At 38.6% G+C, this 24139-nt stretch overlaps 1 protein-coding gene across 3 annotated transcripts in view; it reads right to left on the reverse strand.

Annotated features, from left to right (window-relative positions):
* Positions 1-24139, reverse strand: part of LOC131544242 (protein phosphatase 3 catalytic subunit alpha) — a 270987-nt gene that overhangs the window by 135801 nt on the left and 111047 nt on the right. For all 3 annotated transcript variants that reach the window (XM_058782316.1, XM_058782317.1, XM_058782315.1), the window contains exon 2: positions 17309-17509. In XM_058782316.1, the coding sequence (XP_058638299.1) occupies positions 17309-17509 (201 nt within the window). The remainder of the gene's footprint in view (positions 1-17308; positions 17510-24139) is intronic.

Below are 24139 nucleotides of genomic sequence, written 5' to 3' on the forward strand. Positions count from 1 at the left end.
CATCGTCGTCTTCGTCGACGAAATTAACACTGGTTGAGAGGATATATTATAGGACATATTATATTAAAGGGATAGTTCACCCAAAAATGAAAATTAGCCAAAGATTTACTCACCCTCAGGTCATCCTAGGCTTGTCTGACATTCCTCTTTCAGATGAACACGTTCGGAGCTATATTCAACATTGTCCTGTCTGTTCCAATCTGTATAATTGCAGTGAATGGTGCCCCTGTTTCTGAATCAGAAAAAAATGTATCCATCCATCGCAAAACTACTCCACACGGCTCTGGGGTGTTAATAAAGGACTTCTGAAGCGAAACGATGCGTTAGTATAAGAACAATTTTCGATTCTTCAAACTATATAAACAGTTTAGTCCAGCTTCCCGTCTCTCGAGCAGTCGCGTTCCCGACAAGGCGGTTGAGAGTATGATGTAGGCGCAGCGAAATGCGCAATATAAGCTCCGGGGAGAAGCGCGTAGTCTCGCGAGAGTAAGCTCCTGGGAGAGAGTGACGAACACGGAAGCACAGAGGAGAAAGGAAAACAAAACACCTGTCACTAACTATTAATACGAAGATTCAAGTGAAAAATGTCGGAGTATTTCGATATAAGGCAAGAGGAGACTGAGATTTTTGCGCTTCTCCCCGGAGCTTACATTGCGCATTTCGCGGTGCCTACGTCATACTCTCAACCGCCTTGTCGGGAACACGCCTGCTCGAGAGATGGGAAGCTGGACTAAACTGTTTATAAAGTTTGAAGAATCAAAATTGTTCTTATACTAACGCATCATTTCGCTTCAGAAGTCCTTTATTAACACCCCAGAGCCGTGTGGAGTAGTTTTGCGATGGATGGATACTTTTTTTCTGATTCAGAAACAGGGGCACCATTCACTGCAATTATACAGATTGGAACAGACAGGACAATGTTGAATATAACTCCGAATGTATTCATCTGAAAGAGGAATGTCAGACACGCCTAGGATGACCTGAGGGTGAGTAAATCTTTGGCTAATTTTCATTTTTGGGTGAATTATCCCTTTAAGTCTACACAAATATATTTGAAAAACAACGGCTGAATGAACGGCTATTTTCAAATCCAGTCAACAGTTAGCTATGCTAATATTGACTAAACTAAACAAATCCAGCCAACACTGGGATCATTCCGCACATGCACGCGCCTGAGTGACTTCGCGGGAGAAACAGTGCCATCTTGTCAAGTTCACGCGTCAGGTAAGTTGCACGAAATAAATGTTATTTTTTTAGACTAAATTTATTGACAAAAACGTACAGCATATCCGATGTTTTGAGTGGACATTTAGAAGTGTTTTATAAGTCGTGTGTCTGAAGAAAAATTAATATTTAGGCTATGTTAAAGGTGCTGTAAGTTTTTGACTCTACTAAAGCATAAAAATACCATAATATATTTGCAGATATTTAAGAAACATGCTAAGTTAACATGTTTATCTGAAAAACAATGCTACAGTCAGTTATTCTCCTTTGAAAATGTGCGTTCTGGGCCGGAATGTCGGTCACTGCTTTGGTTTGTGAAACCCGCCCACTTCCAGTTTACCAAATTGTATTTCGGCACCCCGGGTTGCCGATTGGCGGGAAATTTCATGTCATTCATGGTCATGTGCACTTGTTCCAGATTCCAGTCAATCTGGCAACCTGCGTGTGCGTCAAGTCTGAGGAGGAGGGGCCGGGTGAAAAAAACCCTCTCCAATATTGGGCTGCAATACCCAGTTCAACCACTAGGTGTCAATTCTACATACAGCACCTTTAAGTGTAACGTTATGTCAAGTTAATGCATCAGGTAAGTGGCACTGTATTTGTACTTAGACTGAATTTATCAATACTTATATATTAAAAAAGGTGCAAACGTATTATTTAAAACGTATGTATTTATACACAAACGTACAACATAAGTAAAAAAAACATAGAATAAGCGTTGCGTGATTATGTCTGAGGGAACGTGGTTTTTCTTCTTGTTTAATCCATAAAACACTCAATGTCAAAAGCTGTGTTACTATAACGAATTTTAGGTTTAATTTTGGCATGTTGTATGATATTTTTGTGTTTCCGTGAAGTGAAAAGATGGCAGGAAGAGTTTGCGCCGTCTTTCTCTTTTATAAGCCATGCTTAATACGACGAATCATGTAAGCCACAGTAATGCGCTTATTTGATGATAACATGGACGTGTTGAATGGATTTTTGCGCGTGCAAACTTTTTCAATTGTGTCGTGAAGTTAAAAGTCGACATTAAAAATTATTAACAACAAGCCACGCTTAAATGTCTCTCTTTTCAAACGAGGCGGATTACACAGCATTTCTGTTCTCGTGAATGGTGCTTCGGAGAGGAGTTCGTTCCGAACGAGAATAAACAACTAAATGCTTTCACAAGGCCGTTATCAAAGCAGGTTACGTCTCAGTCGGTTCCCTAGGTAGTGAATCACTAGATTGTGCACATGAGTCCCTGCACTGGTAAAGAGACTATGGCTTAGTAAACATTGGGCCAATTGATCAATCAATTTGTAAAACGTCACCACTGGTATTTATCAACAACAGGCAGGCATATTTTGATGTTATTTTTATGCTGTTTAAGGTAGACTTGTAATATAAAATGTGCATGTTCTGTTACAAATCCTTGCAAAAAATGAACAGTCCACATCAATGCTCCCTGTGTTGTGCGATGGATTGAGATTTTTTTTGTTTCATCACAAATTTAATTAACTGATATTACATTTTAAATTATTTAAATGGCATCATTTCATTTTTTGAGATAAACTGTAATTTTCTTTCTCCATCAGGGTGTGTGGCCAAAGGTTTCATTGATGCTTTCTCATCATTGCAAGTTTTCAGATGCTGGCCAGAGTGTTTAATACAATTAAAATGTGCTTTATTGTTCTCAGTGGCATCTATGCTAATATTAGGCTGTCTCATTCTTATTCCGAGGTCACCATAGCTACTAGGGATGTGCGGGTCTATTCGACTAGTCGACTAAACGGTACAGCTCCTGCTAGTCGACAATGAAAACAATAGTCGATTACACGGGAGAAAAAAAAAATACCATGTTGATTTTATCATTCAAATTACCATCATTTTAACGTTACATTTAAAACATTTTAAATAACAAGTTAAAATAAAACTTCTGAAAAAGAATGAATATCAAAATATTTAAATATATAAATATTTTTAAAAGCGTATCTGGGCGGAAACTACATTTTTACCTAAGACCTCGCATATGTTTTCTTCATGTAAATGCCAGTAAATGTCAATCATGTCATACACTACAACCCGTCGCTGCGGTGCACGATCTCATCCTCGCCGTCTATTCCTCTAAATGAAGAATAGACTTCAGTCGTGGTGCGGGATTTCCAGGCTCTTTTCGAAACTGCTTGCTTGTAGTTATCTCTCTGCGTGCCTGTGACTTCAGTTCGAGCACGTTTTTTTTCCAAGTGCAGAATCGCCTCTAATCCCGTCTTTCGCCAGACCAAGTTAACATTAAATTTACTGAACAAATGCGCATGGTCTGAGTAAGTAAAATGAGGATTGTTTTGTTTTAGACAATATTGCCAATATGAAGTACATTTTTAAAAGCTGTTTTAATGTTATTCCTTGATAAACTTTCCTATTGTTTCTGACTTGTGTTTTAATATCTTGGCTAACGTTATATGAAAATGAAGAATTCTGACAGTCTATTGATTGATTTTCCATTCCTGCATTGCTCCAGCTGATCTGAATAAATCGGCTAGGCACTGGTTTATGTTGAGTGTATGCGCTTCCTTACTTTCTTTTTAACGACCACCTAAAATATCTCGGCTAACGTTATATGTAAATGAAGAATTCTGACAGTCTACTGATTGATTTTCCATTTATGCATTGCTCCAGCTGATCTGAATAAATCAGCTAGGCACTGGTTTATGTTGAGTGTATGCTCTTCCTTATTTTCTATTTAACGACCACCTAAAATTAAATGATGATAACGCGAGACAAGCATACGGCATAATCATGACCTATTTTTAGCAGATTTCATTGAGGAATTTCATTTGACAGTGTGATACAAAGATTAAGTATTTCAAGTGTAGGCTGTTATATAGACATGCACAGTTTTTTACCTTTTGCCATTTTTTGGGGGTTTCTAGCTTTTAGACTAGTCGACTAGTCGGATACAAAACTTCTGTTTAAACGACAGTTAAATTAGTCGTAGTGCACATCCCTAGTAGCTACCCAGATCCAGACTGTATCCAGATCAGATGGTCATTGCAGTCACCTGGATCCAGTCCGTATGCAGTCCAGATAGTGGATCAGCACCTAGAGATGACCTCGACAGCCCTGAATATCAGCGGAGACCAGGACAACTAGATGAGCCCCAGAGACAGATCCCCTCCGAAGACCTCGTCACCTAGACGGCCACGAGACAAGGCCACGAGACAAGACCACAGCAACCAGACGAGCCCTTTGCACAATCTGACTTTTGCTGCAGCCTTCAATTAAACTGATGGTTTCGTCTGGCCAGAGAAGAGTTTTGGTTACTTCGACACACAATTCTTCTGTTTAGTACTGTAAAGCTGCTTTGACACAATCTGAAGTGTATTGTAAAAAGCCCTATATAAATACAGAGACTGGACTTTACTTGACTCAGTTCAGTTGCACTGTAACACCTGGTTAATTTATTTTTTCTGAATTCTGTCTAATTTTAAAGATGTAATTGTGAACAGTATTAATATTTGTAAATGTTTGTTTGCAAACATTTTGTTTAACTTATTTAGACTTTCTTTAAGTTCATTAAACAAATGTTTAAAATAAATTTTGCAGTTGTATTATAAATGTAGTGTTTGATAACTGGAGCATTTTAAAGGGATAGTTCACCCAAAAATGGAAATTTACTGTTATTTTACTGACCCTCAGGCCATCCCAGATGTCAGTGACTTTTTTTCTTCAGTAGAACAGTAAAGATTTTTTATTTGAAACGGTGATCCTTGGTGATTCACCTAAAAATCTCCTTTACTGTTCAATTGAAGAAAAAAAGTTAACTACATCTTGGATGGCCTGAGGGTGAGTCAAATAACAGCAAATTTAAATATTTTGGGTGAACTATCCCTTTAAGCCTGCATGTTTAGGCTGTATGACAAATGTTATAAATGCAGATTGTTGTTAAATAAAGGCTATTATGTGTTGTAATGTGTGTGTTTTAGTGATTGATAGACACCAGTTAATAATTTTCTTAAACTCAGTATAAAATATAATAACCAGTGTGACAACCCATGCGTTATGTGCGTCATCCCCTGGGTTGAATTGTGTGATTGCTCTGCCTCCCAACTGATTGTATTCTGATGGGTTCATCTAGGACACCTGTTGTTGGTTTCCCGTCTTGCCTTTTAAAAAAGCTGTATGACAACTGGCCCGGGCGACTGCACTTTGGACCTGGTTTCGTTTGGTTTCTGTTTAACCTTGTTTTTACTTTATACACCCAACATTACTACAGGCCATTACATTTTCATGCATTCACTTAACTTTACACCACTGATTCCTGACTGTTTCATGTTACATTGTTTTTTTCTGTATAGTTCTATTTTGTTAATAAATTTTGTGTACTATTCTTGTGTCCCCGTTTTTGTTACGTCCTTCTTGAGCCATGGGGCCTAACAAATGGGGCCTCGTCCTCTTCGTAGTAGAATTAGTTTGGTAGTGAGAGAATGATTGAAATATTTGATAAATTTGTTCGTTTTGTTTTGGATTTCATTCATTCATTTGAACACAGTTTAAAACATTTGTTTGCTCGTGACGTTTTGAGGGAAATCCTATTTGAATAGTTCACGTTGCAATTTAGTCATGTGTTAGGGGACACCTGAAAGTGATTGGTGCAGTTGATCACCGTTCGAAGTCACAGACGGGTAAGTGACTCTTGTGCAAATTTGTTTGTTTAACTTGGAGTTTTTCCCGGTTAGGCTTAGCGACTTGTTTCCTTTGAGAGATGTCGTTTTTGTTGTTGTAATGTTGTGGTGAAAGCTGGTAGTAGCGGTTGTCTCGGGAGCACTTCCATCATGTTGTGAATTGTCACTGGTTTAACCGGTTGCAATTTCACCCATTGGGCTCATGTGCTTAATTTCCCCCCGCCGGTAACTGCATGAAGATTAGGGTTTAGTAAGTTAGATAGGTTGTTTATTTGGAAAAGGTAGATGGGGGAAAATTCTGAGTGTTTGATTGCACAATTAGTTGCTTGCGGTCAGTGAAGTGTTTATGGCTGATGTTGAAAAGTTTGCTAAATCGCCTTCACATGTATCGTTGAATAAATACACAAAAGAGCAACTTTTAAGAATTGCGGCGTTTTATGAAATTAAAATTAGTGATAAGAGATTCAAAGAAAGTACTATTAAGATTGAGTTGAAAAATAAGTTGATGAAAAAAGGAATTTTATCAACTGAAATGGAGCAAACTGAAGACGTGCAGGCACAAAGCTTATCTGATTCACAGTCTGTTTTAACTTTTCACCAACAAAAAGAGTTACTATTATTGCAAATAGATCATGAGAGAATGAAGCAACAATCTGAACAAGGTAAGCTTGAGTTAGAGAAGGCAAAAATGGAGCTGGAGTATTTAAAACTCAAACTGTTACAGGAAAGTAAGATGAATACCGATAGTTCAGTGGAATCTGGTGCTTGTGGAAGTTTTCCACTTCATAAAAATTTAAAACGTCTTTTTTTCTCTTTTAGAACATGCATCCCTTGATGTGGAAACACTTGATGATTTGCTTGAGTTGATTATAACTGAACAGTTTAAAACCTCTGTTTCTGAGCAAATTTCGAAGTATGTTAATGAACACAAAGTTCAGTCTCCTGAGGAGGCTGCGTCGTTGGCTGATAACTTTGTGCTTACTCACAGGACTACTGCTGCTGTTTGGCAGACACGGGAGGAAGCGAGCGTAGCTCGTTTTACAAATACCACTTCCCAGTCCGGTCGCATTTTTTCAAACAAACGTGTAACTACTGTCGTGGAAAAGGACACTGGAAAGTGGACTGTTTGGTACTTAAAAGTAAAAACAAATGCGCAGAGACAAATACATTTAAACATGCTGCAATGGCCAATTCTGTTCACTTAGGTGATACTGAGACTGAGATTAAACTTTCTAATGATTATTTGTCTAGTTATGCTCCTTTCATTACAGAAGGTCAAGTGTCGTTATTGGATGGATTTGTGGAAGTTCCCATTAAAATTCTGCATGACACTGGAACTGTGGATTCGTTCATTTTAGATTCCATTTTGCCATTTTCCTCGCAATCTGAAACTGGAGAGAATACAGGTGCATCTCAATAAATTAGAATGTCGTGATAAAGTTAATTTATTTCAATAATTTAACTCAAATTGTGAAACTCGTGTATTAAATAAATTCAAAGCACACAGACTGAAGTAGTTTAAGTCTTTTGGTTCTTTTAATTGTGATGATTTTGACTCACATTTAACAATTCAACAAATTAGAATATGGTGACATGCCAATCAACTAATCAACTCAAAACACCTGCAAAGGTTTCCTGAGCCTTCAAAATGGTCTCTCAGTTTGGTTCACTAGGCTACACAATCATGAGGAAGACTGCTGATCTGACAGATGTCCAGAAGACAATCATTGACACCCTTCACAAGGAGGGTAAGTCACAAACATGCATTGCCAAAGAAGCTGGCTGTTCACAGAGTGCTGTATCCAAGCATGTTAACAGAAAGTTGAGTGGAAGGAAAAAGTGTGGAAGAAAAAGATGCACAACCAACAGAGAGAACCGCAGCCTTATGAGGATTGTCAAGCAAAATCGATTCAAGAATTTGGGTGAACTTCACAAGGAATGGACTGAGGCTGGGGTCAAGGCATCAAGAGCCACCACACACAGATGTGTCAATGAATTTGGATACAGTTGTCGTATTCCTCTTGTTAAGCCACTCCTGAACCACAGACAACGTCAGAGGCATCTTACCTGGACTAAGGAGAAGAAGAACTGGACTGTTGCCCAGTGGTCCAAAGTCCTCTTTTCAGATGAGAGCAAGTTTTGTATTTCATTTGGAAACCAAGGTCCTAGAGTCTGGAGGAAGGGTGGAGAAGCTCATAGCCCAAGTTGCTTGAAGTCCAGTGTTAAGTTTCCACAGTCTGTGATGATTTGGGGTGCAATGTCATCTGCTGGTGTTGGTCCGTTGTGTTTTTTGAAAACCAAAGTCACTGCACCTGTTTACCAAGAAATGTTGGAGCACTTCATACTTGGTTCTGCTGACCAGCTTTTTAAAGATGCTGATTTCATTTTTCAGCAGGATTTGGCACCTGCCCACACTGCCAAAAGCACCAAAAGTTGGTTAAATGACCATGGTGTTGGTGTGCTTGACTGGCCAGCAAACTCACCAGACCTGAACCCCATAGATTGTCAAGAGGAAAATGAGAAACAAGAGACCAAAAAATGCAGATGAGCTGAAGGCCACTGTCAAAGAAACCTGGGCTTTCATACCACCTCAGCAGTGCCACAAAATGATCACCTCCATGCCACGCCGAATTGAGGCAGTAATTAAAGCAAAAGGAGCCCCTACCAAGTATTGAGTACATATAGAGTAAATGAACATACTTTCCAGAAGGCCAACAATTCACTAAAAATTTTTATTTTTTATTTTGTATTGGTCTCATGAAGTATTCTAATTTGTTGAGATAGTGAAGTGGTGGGTTTTTGTTAAATGTGAGCCAAAATCAGCTCATCACCTCTATAGTAGATAAAGCTCTCACATCAGTGACCCGCCTTGGCAGTCTGCGGTTCTTTTAGATCCTAAAAAGATGAGGAGGATGAGCTAGAACTCTTCTCTATGCCTAAGTTGTACCAGGCCTTGAGGCCTTGATGTTCCATTCATCAAAGCTCCTAGGATCTCAGCTGATGTCTCTTAGTTCTTCTTCACTTTCCACCTGGGAAGAAACTCCCAATCACCATCGAGTCAGGACATCTTTGGAGTTCATCACTCTTCAAATGCGGAAGAACGTGATCGCAAGTCCAAACCTTGAAACCAAGACTTTCATCCGACACTGCATCCGGACATTTGTCAACGACCAAGGCAATGCAAGTATCTTATATTTAACTAAACAAACAGAGGTTTAGTATAAGCTGAAGACCCCACTGAAAAACGGTGCTGATGGTTTCACTCAAAGGTTAACTGACTCTTTTCCATAGCCTTATTCCCTGTTCTTCTAATGATCTCTTTCATCAACTTTGCTCTGCTTTTGTATGTACGCGTGAGTGTATGTATGTATGCCACGAAAATATCCTTTCCTAGAGTTGATATGAATTTACACTGAATGTTCGCTGGACGAACAGATTAGTTGATGGCAATTTAATTCTGCTACAGTTACTATTGGCAGCTGATATAATTAATTGTAATTATTTATATACATTTCCCTTTTGAGCTGATTTGCTACACCTCACTGATGCTGTCATTTGTGCTAAACAGGGCTCCAGAAAAAAAAAAAAAAGAAAATGAATAAGGAGCCATTGGCTCCTATAAGAAAAAAAAAAAAAATTGGGCTCCAAATTATTTGGTGCCACAGAATAAACGTGTTTTATTTATTTATTTATTTTTACATTTTGACATTTCAATCATACTGTAATGTGTTCATGTCTAATCTTTTCTTGAATTTATTAGCATTTTAATTCATCTTGTAGATGACCTGGGAACTAAGGTTCACTTAAAGTATTTTCCAACTTGAAATATACAGTCACAAAGAATTGTTTATTACACAGAATCTGTACCAATATCATGGGCCATAAGCATCACTTGGCCATTGAGTGTACACTTTTAAGTAATTGTGATTTAATAAATTTAAGTTAGTCCAACTTAAAATAAAATATGAACACCACATTTTCGAACTGTTATTTGTCAATGTAACTCAGAACTGTCAAGTTCACTTAATGTATTTCTTTAATTATGCGTTAAGTTTATTTACTTTTAACTTCTTTCACATTTACAACTCTATGTTTGCTGCATAAAAACATGGGTCGATATTCACATTGATCTGAACATAAAGGCACACTGGAAATGCAAATTCACTCTCTGCCACGAGGTGGCGCTTTAGGAGCAAATATAGCGGCTTCTCCGGTAACGGCTGTACACAAAGCAGCACTTTCTGTTAACATGCTTGGATACAGCACTCTGTGAACAGCCAGCTTCTTTGGCAATGAATGTTTGTGGCTTACCCTCCTTGTGAAGGGTGTCAATGATTGTCTTCTGGACAACTGTCAGATCAACAGTCTTCCCCATGATTGTGCTGCCTAGTGAACTAAACTAAGAGACCATTTTGAAGGCTCAGGAAACCTTTGCAGGTGTTTTGAGTTGATTAGCTGATTGGCATGTCACCATATTCTTATTTGCTGAGATAGTGAATTGGTGGGTTTTTGTTAAATGTGACCCAAAATCATCACAATTAAAAAAAAACAAAGACTTAAACTACTTCAGCCTGTGTGCATTGAATTTATTTAATACACAAGTTTCACAATTTCAGTTGAATTACTGAAATAAATGAACTTTTCCACAACATTCTAATGTATTGAGATGCACCTGTATTCATTCTTGCTTTCTCCAAGAAATACACAGCAAAGCAAGACCAAACTACACAATACCCCACTCACCCTGTTTGATCTCTTAAAAAAGCAGTCAAACCAGTGGTTATGATTACCATGGAAACATTGCTTATTGGCATGGAAACAGCCAACCAATGAAGTTCACCTGAGCAGTGCAACTTTTGCATTCATGCTATTACAGTATCTTTAAACTGCCATTTATATAAGAATGTATGGATAGTAAAAAAGGGCTTGTGTGTTAACTAACTTCCAACACAGACTGTATGAAATAAAAGACTGCAATGTCTGGGATTTAACTGTAAATGAGCTCTTTAGGATGGATAAATAGTGATATCCATCCCTCAGTAGTAGTAATATCCTGGCATCAAAATTTCACCTGGAGCTGTTTTGTCTGGTTAAAAGAAAGAAACGCCAAACACAAAATGTAGATGGATATTCATCCTGGTGTTAGTCTGGTAAAAGAGCAATGTTAACCAACAAGATAAGGCATAGTATGAAAGCAAAAGTGCCAGAAAGAATATTTTAAATAAGAAAACTCTTCACACAGATTGGTAGTGAAATGCACATCTTCTTGGAGCACTAGAGTTTGTGTAATACACATTGTCAAGGCAGAGTTAAGACCACACACTCATACTAACATACACAGCAGGAGCCACGACCAGATTCTTCATGAGATGAGAGAGTGGGAGTACATGAGAGGGAAGCAGAGAGATTGTTCTGACTGTACACCTCAGCAGGCCAGAGTGTGGGTGAAACACATTATGCAACACAGACCCACTTGCTGTAGCCTACACAAGGCCATCACAGGGGCACGCACGCACGCACGCACACACACACACACACACACACACACACACACACACACACACTCGCTGGGTTTTTGTCTTATGAAGACTCTTTAGACAATGATTTGTATAATGTACAAACTTTATATTCTAACCCACTAACCCTAATACCCTACCCCCAAACCAGCCCTTGCAGAAAACTTATTTTTCTACATTTACAAACAATAAAAAACTAAACTTTATTTTCTGTTGAGTGAAATGCATTATAAATCATTCTGCAGTATGCATTTATTATATAATAAATATTCCATGTAGTTATTCATAAATGTCACGAATCCGGTCTGTGGACTTCCGTCTGATTGCCACCAGAGGTCACCCTTCCATTGTGTTGACTCTCACACTGCACAGACTGTTTCACGTTACCTTGGACTACACTTCCCATCATCCATTGCACTGATTACACGCACACGCCCGTAACCAATCACTCACTCTACATAAGCCATGGACTTCCTCTTTCTCACTGCCGAGTATTGTAAGCACATATCGCTACCCTAGCTAATAGCTACTTTACGGAGCCTGTCTTAGTTTTCATAGTCTTGCCTTGCCTGTTTTCCCGTGTTTTGATTCTAGCCTGTGTATCTTGGATTTACCCTTTGCCTTGCTGTTCGGATTGTGTTTGTCCCTGCCTGGATTACCGCTGTGTACCTGGATTATCTCTTTGCCTTGCCCTTTTGGATACTGTCCGCCGATTGAAGACCCACGCTTGTCCTGGGAATACTCTTTGTCTTGCCTCATCTATGTCTGTTTGCTGTATATTGACCCATGCTCGTTTCTGACCATGCTAATGAATAAAGCTCTGCAGATGGATCCGTACGTCTCATGTTCTGATCACTTCATAACAGAATACTCGGCCAAATGAGGATCCAGCAGCTTTTCAAATGGACATTGGCCAGGTATGGACACAACAAAAATATTATTTGCCCTTAAACAAGGCCCACGATCGCTGGAGAACTATGTTCGAGAATTTTTAGCTGTCGCCTACTACTCTGAATTACCGGACTGTGTTTTGATAAACATAGTTTTTGGACTATGCTCTGTTGTCAGTCGGTTCCTCATTCACCATGGGTGTCGCGGAGGAGGAACGCGACATCACGTCCGTTTTAGTCAATTGCCGGCTCTGGGACATTCCAGTATATTGATCGCAACTCCGATGCTTAAACCCACTCGTGAAATGGCGGCCGTACCGGAGCGCACTCACATAATGGCGGCAACAGCGGAACCCGTTCACAAAATGGTGGCCACAAGGACGCTCCGTTATGTCACAGCTGCCATTCATGAGTCCAGTCAAGTCACAGTTGATATCCATGAGTCAAGTCAAGTCACAGCTGATTTTCCTGAATCAAGTCAAGTCAAGTCAAAATTGAGCGTCATAAGGCAAGTCAAGTCACAGTTGATCGTCATGAGTCTCGTCACGTCTCATCTGATCTCCCAGAGTCTCGTCACGTCTCAGCTGATCATCCAGAGTCTCATCACGCTACAGCTGATCATCCAGAGTCTCGTCACTCCCTGTCTGTTGCACCCAGATCGTCGAGGTCAGTTTTTCAGTCTTCCAGAGTGGAGGACCTACCGCTGGTGTCAGCACGTGCAGCTGGCATCCATAAACCAGCGCTCTCAGACCTTCCTGTTCCTGATCTGATTCCCCTGTCTGTAGCGCTTCCCACAATGGGGATCGCTTTATGGTGTATTTGGGCTGCATACACCACCACTGAACCTTTAGAAACGGCGGCGTCCACTGTGATGTCTCCAGAGGTATATGTCTGGTTCCCACCTACTGTATAAGTCTGAGGTTGCCTGTTCAGTTGCTATTAATGCTCTCGATTTTAAACTCGGTCCTGATTTAGTCATTGAGTCTGTTGTTGAACCATCCATCTGTCCAGTTTCAGTCACTGAAATGTCTACCAGTCCAGCTTCAGTTAATACAACTAATTTTGAGCTGTCAGTCTATCCTATATCAGCCCATGAATCTGTTTGTGAACTACCTGCTAATTTTGATCTGTCTGTCTCCCCAGTTTCTGTCATTGAACTGTCTACTTCAGCCTCTGTCAATGCCCTTGATTGTGAATTATATGCCAGTCCTATTCCAGCCAATGCATTTAATTATGAACTGTCTGTCCATTCAGTCACTGTCAATGGACCCGATTATGAACTGTTTGTCTGTCCAGTTACAGTCAGAGGACCTGATTATGAACAGTTTGTCTATCCAGCATCAATCACTGAACTGTCTGTCAATCCAGTACCAGTCAATGCATCCAATTGTAAACTGTCAGTTGGTTTAAATTCTGCAGTCAAATCTGATTCTGAATTATCTGTCTGTCCAGTCTCTACTAATGAGTATGAATTGTCAGCCTGTTCAGATTCAGTCAGTGAGCCTGTTTATGAACTGTCTGCCCGTTCAGTTGTCACCAGGGAAACTACTGATGAACTTTTTTATGGTCTCTTCCTTTGCCCTTGGAGCCATAAATGCTCTGTCTGTCTCATGTGTCTTAGTTTTCCCTAGATCCCAGTCTCTGCCATGGGCCTCTGCTCCAGCCTGGTGGTCTTCTGTCCTGCTCTGGCGGTCTTCTGCTCCGCTGTTTCCGTCTGCTCCGCCATGGGGGTCTTCTGCTCCGCCTGTTCCGTCTGCTCTGCCGTGTGGGTCTTCTGCTCTGCCCTGGCTCCCTGCTCCGCCTGGGCATCCTCTGCCACAGTCCCCTGTCCCTTCATTTCTGCACGGACCGTCCAAGCCGCTATGATGTGGCTTGGACGCCCCGGACCCGAGTGGGAGCACGTGCGGCCGCTGGACTCCGCCCCTTACCTGGACCCTTCCTTCCAGAACACTGCCCCTCCTTCACAAACCCAGCAGCACGACGAGGACACCAGATCCCCTGTTTATTTTGGACACTTTATCCCCTTTGGACACTTAATTTGATTATTTCTGTTTAATAAAAGCCTCTCCGAGGCCTGACGCCACACCCACTGTGTCTGTCATTTGCTCCTCCCGCCACAACAGACTGTTTCACGTTACCTTGGACTACACTTCCCATCATCCAGTGCACTGATTACATGCACACGCTCACTCTACATAAGCCATGGACTTCCTCCATCTCACTGCCGAGTATTGTAAGCACATATCGCTACCTTAGCTGATAGGTGCTTTACGGAGCCTGTCTTAGTTTTCATAGTCTTGCCTTGCCTGTTTTCCTGTGTTTTGATTCTAGCCTGTGTATCTTGGATTTACCCTTTGCCTTGCTGTTTCGGATTGTGTTTGCCACTGCCTGGATTATTGCTGTGTACCTGGATTATCTCTCTTTGCCTTGCACTATTGGATACTGTCCACCGGTCGAAGACCCCCGCTTGTCCTGGGAATACTCTTTGTCGTGCCTTAACTATGTCTGTTTTAGGGGTGGCACGGTACGCATACCGAATCGTACGGTTCAAGGGGTAAATTCCAAATGGAAGCGATCATCCCTATCCCCTTGGAGTGGGGACTTTGGAGTGAACAGGGCATGTGCATGCCATTATTTTGTCGTTTGAAATGCACTTGGCAAAGGGAGTGATCTAATTTCCTCATAATCTTCAGGTGGGATGTTCCCGTGACAACGCAGCACGGCACGCAGCACAGCAGATTCGCTGACCGACACCGGCATAAAAAAAATATACATTTTATATTTTAAAAAGTTGTATACATATTAGTTTTTATATATTATATAGCAAAAAACTTAAAAAACGTTTTAAAATATTCATTTGTTTCAACATCAACAGTTATGCTAACAATAAAAAGACATATGACATTAAAACAGCGACATCTACTGACGCACACCGTGCTGCGTTGTCACGGGAACATCCCAGCTGAAGATAATGAGGAAATCAGATCACTCAAGTGCATTTCAAACGGCTAAATAATGGTTCGCACGTGCCCTGTCCACTCCAAAGTCCCCACTCCAAGGGGATAGGGATAATTATATTTAACAAATAATTCCTAACATCCCTCACCCAAACAAGAAGCTTAAGTCTATGGACCCTTCCCCTGAAATGCAAATTACCCCAAAAGGACAGAACAGACCTCTGGTTATCACAGTATCCAGAAAAACTTGACGACTTGTAGACAGTTTCTCTCTTGTTTATAAATGCTGATCCCAAAAAATATTTTTCATTATCAACATGGATATTAAAATCACCAACAATTAGGACTTTATCTGCAGCCAGCACTAACTCCGATAGAAAATCAGCAAATTCTTTAATAAAGTCTGTATGGTACTCTGGTTGCCTGTATACAGTAGCCAGTACAAACATCACAGGGGATTTTTATCATTAACACTTGTTTCTTTGGATAACGTTATATGAAGCACCATTACTTCGAACGAATTATACTTGAAACCCGACCTCTGAGAAATAATGAAAATATTGTTAGAAATTGTAGCAACACCTCCCCCTTTACCTTTTGGACGCTGTTCATTGTTTGTAACAGTAATCTTGGGGTGTAGACTCGTTTAAAGTAACGTAATCATCTGGTTTTAGCCAGGTTTCTGTCAAACAAAGCACATCTAGATTATGGTCAGTGATCATATCATTTACAAAAAGTGCTTTTGTAGAAAGGGATCTAATATTCAATAAGCCAAGCGTTATCATGTGTTTATCTGTATTATATCTGTTTTTTATTTGTTGAACATCAATTAAATTGTTACTATTACTTTGGTTTGGATGTTTTCTGTATTTTCTAGTTCGGGGAACAGACACATAGTGTGATATATAGGTGAAAGAGTCTCTATGTGCTGAGAATTAACTGACTTCTGTGATGTGAGGCAGCTAGCAGACGGTCGGTTTAGCCAGTCTGTCTGCTTCCTGACCTGGGCTCCAGTTAGTCAAATACGAACTCTAAGACTATGTGCCATATTTCTAGAGAGAAGAGCAACACCGCCCCAGGAGGGATGAACACCATCTCTTTTCAACAGGTCAGGTCTGCCCCAAAAAATGTTTCCAATTGTCTATAAAGCCTATGTTATTTTGCGGGCACCACTTACACATCCAGCCATTGAGTGACGACAGTCTGCTATGAATCTCATCGCCATGGTAAGCAGGGAGCAGATCAGAGCATATTACAATGTCTGACATCGTACTTGCAAGTTCACACACCTCTTTAACAAAAGACCGTACAGCTGCAAACAAGGCAATAATACAAAACTGGTTTACTCCTCATGTGTGCAAAAACATTCTGGATTCACAGCCCCCTTAAAATAGTGACTTGTGAATGTACAACAGCACAAATTAACAAGGCTAAACCTAATACCATCGATGCAATGTTTTTCTTCCAAAATGTTGGACTATATAAAGGAACGATCATATAAATTCTTTGTGGTGTGTCTGTTGCTCCTCCCTCCCTGTTGTTTGTTTGAATGGATGTTGTTTTGTTGATTTGAAGAAAATAAAAAGTTGATCAAAAAAAAAAAAAAATGCAGTGCATGATCAAACATTTAGGTAAGATAAACATATATTTTTGAAAAATGTCTAAAAAATGCCCCCCTCCAACCCCTGAAATTAAAAAATCCTCTCTCACAAGAGTCACCTAAGAGGGGAATTCATTTTCAAAAATGAAATTCAGGCCCTGAATAAATGTCTAAAAATCTTGATTGGATCATCACTATACATAATTTTACATGATAAAAGGAAGGCTTTAAAAAGATCAGCATCGGTGATTGTATCGGCACATATTGCTTTCTGTGATTGGCCTCAAAAAACCTGATCGGAGCACCCCTAATAAAAACCTTACATAGAGTTACGTTTTATTTTTTCTTAAAATGTAAAAAAACTGATTAGTAAAAAATTATCAAGAAGAACTCAAAAGGGTTCAAATGGGTCTATTCTAGAGACTTCTCAGCACAGGACCTGGAGGAGAGCACTCACCTGTCACTGGGGCTTCTATGTCCAGGAGGTTCTTCTCCGAACGGAGGATTGCCGCTCCCTCACCAATTAATCGCAGTGCCACACTCTCCTCCACACGCCCCTCTTTAGTGAGGTGGGCCTTCAGAACATCTACTTTGGGTTTGCCCTCACTGTCAAACACTTCTTTCACAGTCAGTCGGTGGCTTGGGGGAAACGGGACAGCTGGAAGGAAAAAAGATAGAAAGGACTTTCATTTTGCTACTGTTTTGCTTGAAATGGTAGCTGAGGGTGGTAACCAAAATCACAGGTATTTTGTGACAAATAAATACAATATCATTCATACAATAACTCAAAATACCAATATCCAGTAGTTGTTGTCATTGCCATTAATTAATCAGCAAAAATAATAAATTGGTCGACATAATGACATCCATTAATCACAATAACCGACATAAAAACACTTACCATTTGAAATAAAACACATTCAATAGTATACAAACAAAGCACGTTCAGCTGACAGTGGTAACCCCTGTTTTCCTTTTCTTTAGTGTGTTATGTAGCTGTTTGTGCATGTATACGATCTGCAGAGTTACAAAGCTTAAAGTCTCCCACAAAAGGATTTATTCTATCTAAAAAAGAAAGCCGATCCAGACTGGGCTAAAACGCCTCATTCAAACACGCCCCCACATGTCTACATCACCATGTGGAAATATTTGCTTAATGCCGCCCAAATGTTCACGCAAAGAAAGAAGGTGTGGTTTCAGTGACCGCAGTAGTGTTGATGCAGTTGATGCAGTGTGCAAAAGCATTTTATTTGGCCTTCCGAAAGTAGATGCAATTAGGAGTCATTGGTTAATATTTGTTTACAACAGAACAGCACAAATGTTCAAATTTGTGCAACACATTTTATGGACAACCGTTTTGTGAACCTAGGAGAATACAAGGCTGGCTGTGCACAAAGGCTATTTAAAAAAAAAGAAAAAAAAAAAAAAAGGGTAAATTCTGACTTTGCTATGACAATCTGGTGCTTCTGATTCAGCGACTGTAAGTATGTTTTGTTATTAGTTTTGCGCAGTGTAGAGTAATGTGTCGTGTGTGTGTGTGTGTGAGAGAGAAAGAAACAGGGTCACATCACAGTGGAGTCAACTGTCTTAACCGCGGCTTGTGTACTGCAAATACATACGAGCATCATCACTGTGTCTGTCATGTGACTCTGATCCCCTTTCGGGCTTGAACTGATGGTAAAACTAAGGACATTATTAACTGTCTTTATATTTACTTTGAAAGCTGAAGCTTGTGATTATGGTAAGGGGCATTACATTTCCGACGCGTGCTTGTGGTGTTTGGCCAATCACAATGTACTGTGTCAGCTGGCCAATCAGAGCAGAGTGCGCTTGTTGGAAGGAGGGGCTTTGTAGAAAACGACATGTTTGAGAGAGGCAGGGCAAAGAGGAACTACAATAATGTACAGTATTTGAAAAATAATGTGTTTTTTGAACATTAAAGCATGCCAACATATTCCGTTTCACCAAACACACAAAATAATGATCTTTAAAAAAGCATCATATGACCCCTTTAACTATAAAAAATTATAAAAGTTCTTATTTGGCCAGATTAGCCTATACTTTCGTTATAGCATAAACACAGGATTTACTCCCTTCAAACTTTGTCTGGAATGTCACTGCAACTTTCCGAACAGGTGAACACACACAAAAATGAAATTTATGTGTCTGTCTCCCTGATGAAAAAATGCATTTAAAACACGTTCATATTTTAGAGAATATTTGCATCACTAATGATTTATCTCATCCACCCACAATTAATTAGAATGTATTTTTTATTACACGACTCATCCGACCCGTGGATTATCCGCAGCGCCCGTGGAAATAACCGCCATCCACGCATCACTAATGGACACATCCACTTCCAATAAGCTTAAAAGTGGCTCACCTCATAATCGCTTTTAACAGTTTGATGTTAGCATGCTGCTATGCTAACAATGTGATTCCACATACCAGAAACAGATACTGCGTCCATCTGCAATTAAACTCTTTCATCAACATTTCAGTGTTCAATGACATAAGCATATTTATAGTTCCTATCTACATAGCATTTCACTTTATCATTGTTTATTTACATCATTATTGGCAAAAGATGTTAGGCTTGTAATATTTCATTAAATCAGGTATTTTATTTCATGTCAAGTGGACACAAAATGATCTTTAAATTGTTTATTTCTGAATTAGAACATTTTATTTACAAACATACTAGAAGGAACACATCCATCAACAGAACTCAATCATATGCTGCATGGGCCCTGATGCTTTTTTTTTGCCTCTCGCTGAAAAATGTGGCCATATTTTTGGAACTGAATTAGGCTACGATGAACAGCATACAAAGAGAATGAACTCTGAGCTAAGTGTAGCCGATTGATTGAGACATTTGAGTTTTTTGTTTTTTTGTTTATTTGTTATATATATATATATGTATATATATATATATATATATATATATATATATATATGTATATATATATATATATATATATATATATATATGTATATATATATATATATATATATATATATATATATATATATGTATATGTATGTAAGGAGAACTGTTCTATAAATAAGTTAACCTCAGAAACACTTGCATTTAATGTTCTATTTTCGATGGTTCCAATTGGGAGTTCCTATCAATTGTTGTAGGTGGGGCCTTAACCCCTTAACTGTCACTCACAGTTTTGAACAGAGACATTATAGTGCACTATCCAAACTTATTTTTTTATAATTCATGAATGAAAACATTTTGTAACATGATTTTGATGTACCATTTCCATGGTAATGCAATGTCTGATTTTAAAATGGGTTTCAAAGGATGAATTTTGAGATTTTAAGTTTTCTACTGATAAATAATTTCTTATGATTTCTAATTCGTGATAAGAGAAAAAGGCAACTAAGAAGACTTTCTGTGACAAAGGTTAGAATTCCTGTTATGATGTAGATTTTTTTCAGGTGCACTCTTGTCATAAATTAATCTATTACCTTTCCTACATAATTTTTTAACAGAAAAAGTGGTAAAATACCTATTTAGGAGTCTTAGACCTTTCCAACGATATATAGTTTGTCATGATTAGATTAAGATTTAATTGTAAAATAGTGAAGTAAACGTAGGCGTCCCACAGAGGGGACGGTGACAGTTAAGAGGTTTTAATTAGTGGGACACTGAAGGAAAATATATCGCTTCTCCTTTAAGCTTTCGCGCCACTGTTGCCAACTTAGCAATTTTGTTGTTAAATTTAGCAACTTTTCAGACTACCCTAGCAACTTTTTCTTCCAAAAGCACCTAGCAACAAATTTAGCAATTTTTAAAATTTATTTGGCAACTTTTAGCAACTTTTGATAAGTGACTCAGACAATAAAAAGACACACATTTTCCATTAAAATTACACAAAAAGAAAACCAAAGATGCCTAGCAATACACACATCACGTGAATTGAGTTAGCTGCTATTTGCAATTCTTCAATTTAATAATAATAATAATAATAACTGAATAATTGTTAATTTATGATACACTTTGTTAGCTTGTACTTGCGATTGTTGATCAATTAGTACGCTGTAAGAAAAAATGGAAAAGATAGGCTACTAGTAATTTTCCATGACATTATCCATTATCCATTGTAACCCTGTAACCTGAAAACACAATGCGTAATTTAAAATGCAGGTAAAAAACCAATACGGAAAATTCTTTCATATTAACATAGTAGATTGTGCCCTAGTTTTACAGACTTTTCTTGGAGTGTAGCATACTAACTACTAATACACTGCTTAAAGCAATTAAGTAATTGTTGAGAATGTTTTGTATTACTAGTTTACTAGCTATAAAAAAATTAATTAATTAAAAAAATTGTAATCATTCAAAAATGTGTAAGTGTTCAATAATTCAATTCATTTTAAAATACAGTTATTTATATTTTAATATTATATTATGCATATTATTTTACAAACAAATCTAAATTAACAAATATAAAATATAAATTTTGGTGAGATTTGATGTTGTGACAATTTTGCGCCATGATTACGCAATGATCATCACAACGTCATTTAGCAACAAATTGACCTTCCTTTAGCAACTTTCTCTGAAAATTAGTTGGCAACACTGGTTCGCGCTCAGACGCATAACGTATGCAAACGGGGAAGCAGAGGTAGTTTTACTCTCTCATATTTATCTTGCATTTACTATCTCTTTGTAATTGTAATCGCTGCATTTATGATGTTAAAGCACTGTTAAGAGGTTCTGTCATAACGTGTATCAGTGTGATTAGCGTATTTTCATTGAAAGTGATGTTTTTAACCGTGTTACATTTAGCGCTTCATTCGCACGTCTATTTCTCCATGCATGTGAGAGTGGGCCTTCTGATGTCTGTGTATACTAATCTTGCCTCGCTACTCTGTTTAAGGTATGATATTTCAATTTGTTGTCATTAATTTAACTGGGCAATTTTTTATATATATATACTAATTGTCTTGTGGTATATTTTAATGCAATGACACGGGTTGTTGGTGCAAAAATTATTTTATCGTACACATATTAATTCCACAACCAGAGTTTAATGCAATTTAGAGAAACAGTACATGTTATATATTGTATGTGTTCCAATGAGTTTACAGCATATTTGAATGTTAACTTTTACAAGTATGTTATGTATTAACTTTTGCCACCTTTCATTTAGACTGTTATGTTATGTGAGGTAATTCAGTACCTACATTTGCATATGTTAACAAAAATATATTGCTTCTCTTTTAAGCGTTCGCGCTCAGACGCATAACGTATGTGAACGGGGAAGCAGAGGGATGTAAGAGTAGGCCTTCTGATGTCTGTGTATACTAATCTTGCCTCACTACTCTGTTTAAGGAATAAATTCAGTGAATCCGTCATTCCATTCATGGTGTAGTTGTGTTTCTGTGGTGTTACCATTTGAAGTCTGCTACACAAGCAACTACACTGGGACCATTGAAATTAGTCTGCATAAACAGCACAAAATATACTTTTCAACAAGCAGTAGTCTAATATGCCTGAAAGTTAAAATGTCAAACTGATCAATTCAGTTTCAATCCCATATATTGGTTATTATGTGATGAGCACAGTACTCTTATTTCACACAATTCCATTCTTTCTGCCAACAAGTGTTTTCTGGAAGCACATGCGATATGAATAATAAAGAGGATTAGTAGAACATTTAAGCCAATATTTGCAGTTGCCAGTTTTCATTTAGTGGTAACTGCAAGGGAGGCAAAGCCAGAACACATATTAGCATTGATCCTTCTTCAAATCCTTCTACCCATAAACACCGTCTGCCTGACATCACACTGGCAATGTTAATCAGCAGTCTTTTTAAATCACAAATCACCTAAAACACACCTTTCACATACACTACAGTATATGTATGCAAGCATGGTTTTATTTCTTTGTGTGGATCTAAATCTATAGGGCTTTTTAGATTCTGGCTTTGTCTTTCAAGTTTGTTCCTGTTTTTATGATTGCAAAAAGACATTCATTATTAATTTTCACATTCACTGTTACAAAACAAGCAGCTTATGATAGAAATATTCACTTAGTCCTCTTTCTGAGGACCTGCATCGCTGTGAAAGGACTCCTGCTGAGGAAAGTCAGAATCAGAGGACTGAACAACTAATAAAAGTGAAGGGCTTAAAAAGATATAGCCACTATATGGAATACTGTGGAAGTGGGATTTCAATATAGACAAAGGAAGAATTTCAAAAATCTGTATGACACAAGTACACAAAATGGAAGCCTCTATCTATCTGCAGCTCCCAATGCCATTATGATATATGAATACCACTCAGGCGAGACATTAAAGGTGACATATCATGAAAATCTGACTTTTCCAGGTTTTATGTGTTATAAAAGTGCCTTTTTCTGCAAGCATTTGAAAAAATGAGTGCATCTGGTTTCGCTCCCCTTGTGATGTTACAAAGGGATCTCATTATAATATTAACGGCCCTCAATCTGAAAGTTTCCACTCATGGCACCGTCATTTTGACTTCGCAAGTGACAACGTGTGACAGCCGCTTTCTGTATGTGTGCTTCGGATGTGTGCACTCAGAAAACTGTATATCAGAAGTTTGAACTAATATGGTTTAAAACGCATGATTTCAGTGTGATAAATATGATAATCAGAACCAAAACAGATTTTTAGCTATTTTTTTTATCAGGTACAAGCTGTAATGGTGCAGCTCTATTCTGGAAAAGGGGGCGGGAAGCAGCAGCTCATTTGCATTTAAAGAGACATGCACGAAAACAGCATGTTTCTGCTTCCACTCAAAAGAGGCATTTTCAACATAATATAATAAATGATCTGTGAGGTATTTTGAGCTGAAACTTCACAGACACATTCTGGGGATACCCGAGACTTATATTAAATATTGTAAAAAGGGGCATAATATGTTTCCTTTAAAACCGAACAGAACCACTTTGTGTTGACTAAGTGGTATAAAACATCAGGTGGTCTAGTCTATTACAGGATTTAGGTCTACTGTTCAACTTCATAAGAAACAACAACAAACATAAAGCCATCATGAAGGCAAAATGTAACCACTAATCACACTGGAAATTAGATCAACAAATACACAGAAAAAGCAAAAGAAGGTGGGGAGAGAGATGGTGAGGGAGAGAGAGAGAGTATGGCCTAACCAATTGGCAGGTTTGAATGCTGGCTAAAAGAACTGTGCCAATACCCAATACTGTGTCAGGCAATACCCACATGCATCTCAGTTGGTGCCCCTGGCACACTCAGGTTAGGAGGAAGTGGAGGACTCAAACAGGAGA

Source organism: Onychostoma macrolepis, chromosome 07 (assembly GCF_012432095.1).
Source record: "Onychostoma macrolepis isolate SWU-2019 chromosome 07, ASM1243209v1, whole genome shotgun sequence".
Classification (NCBI taxonomy): Eukaryota; Metazoa; Chordata; class Actinopteri; order Cypriniformes; family Cyprinidae; genus Onychostoma; species Onychostoma macrolepis.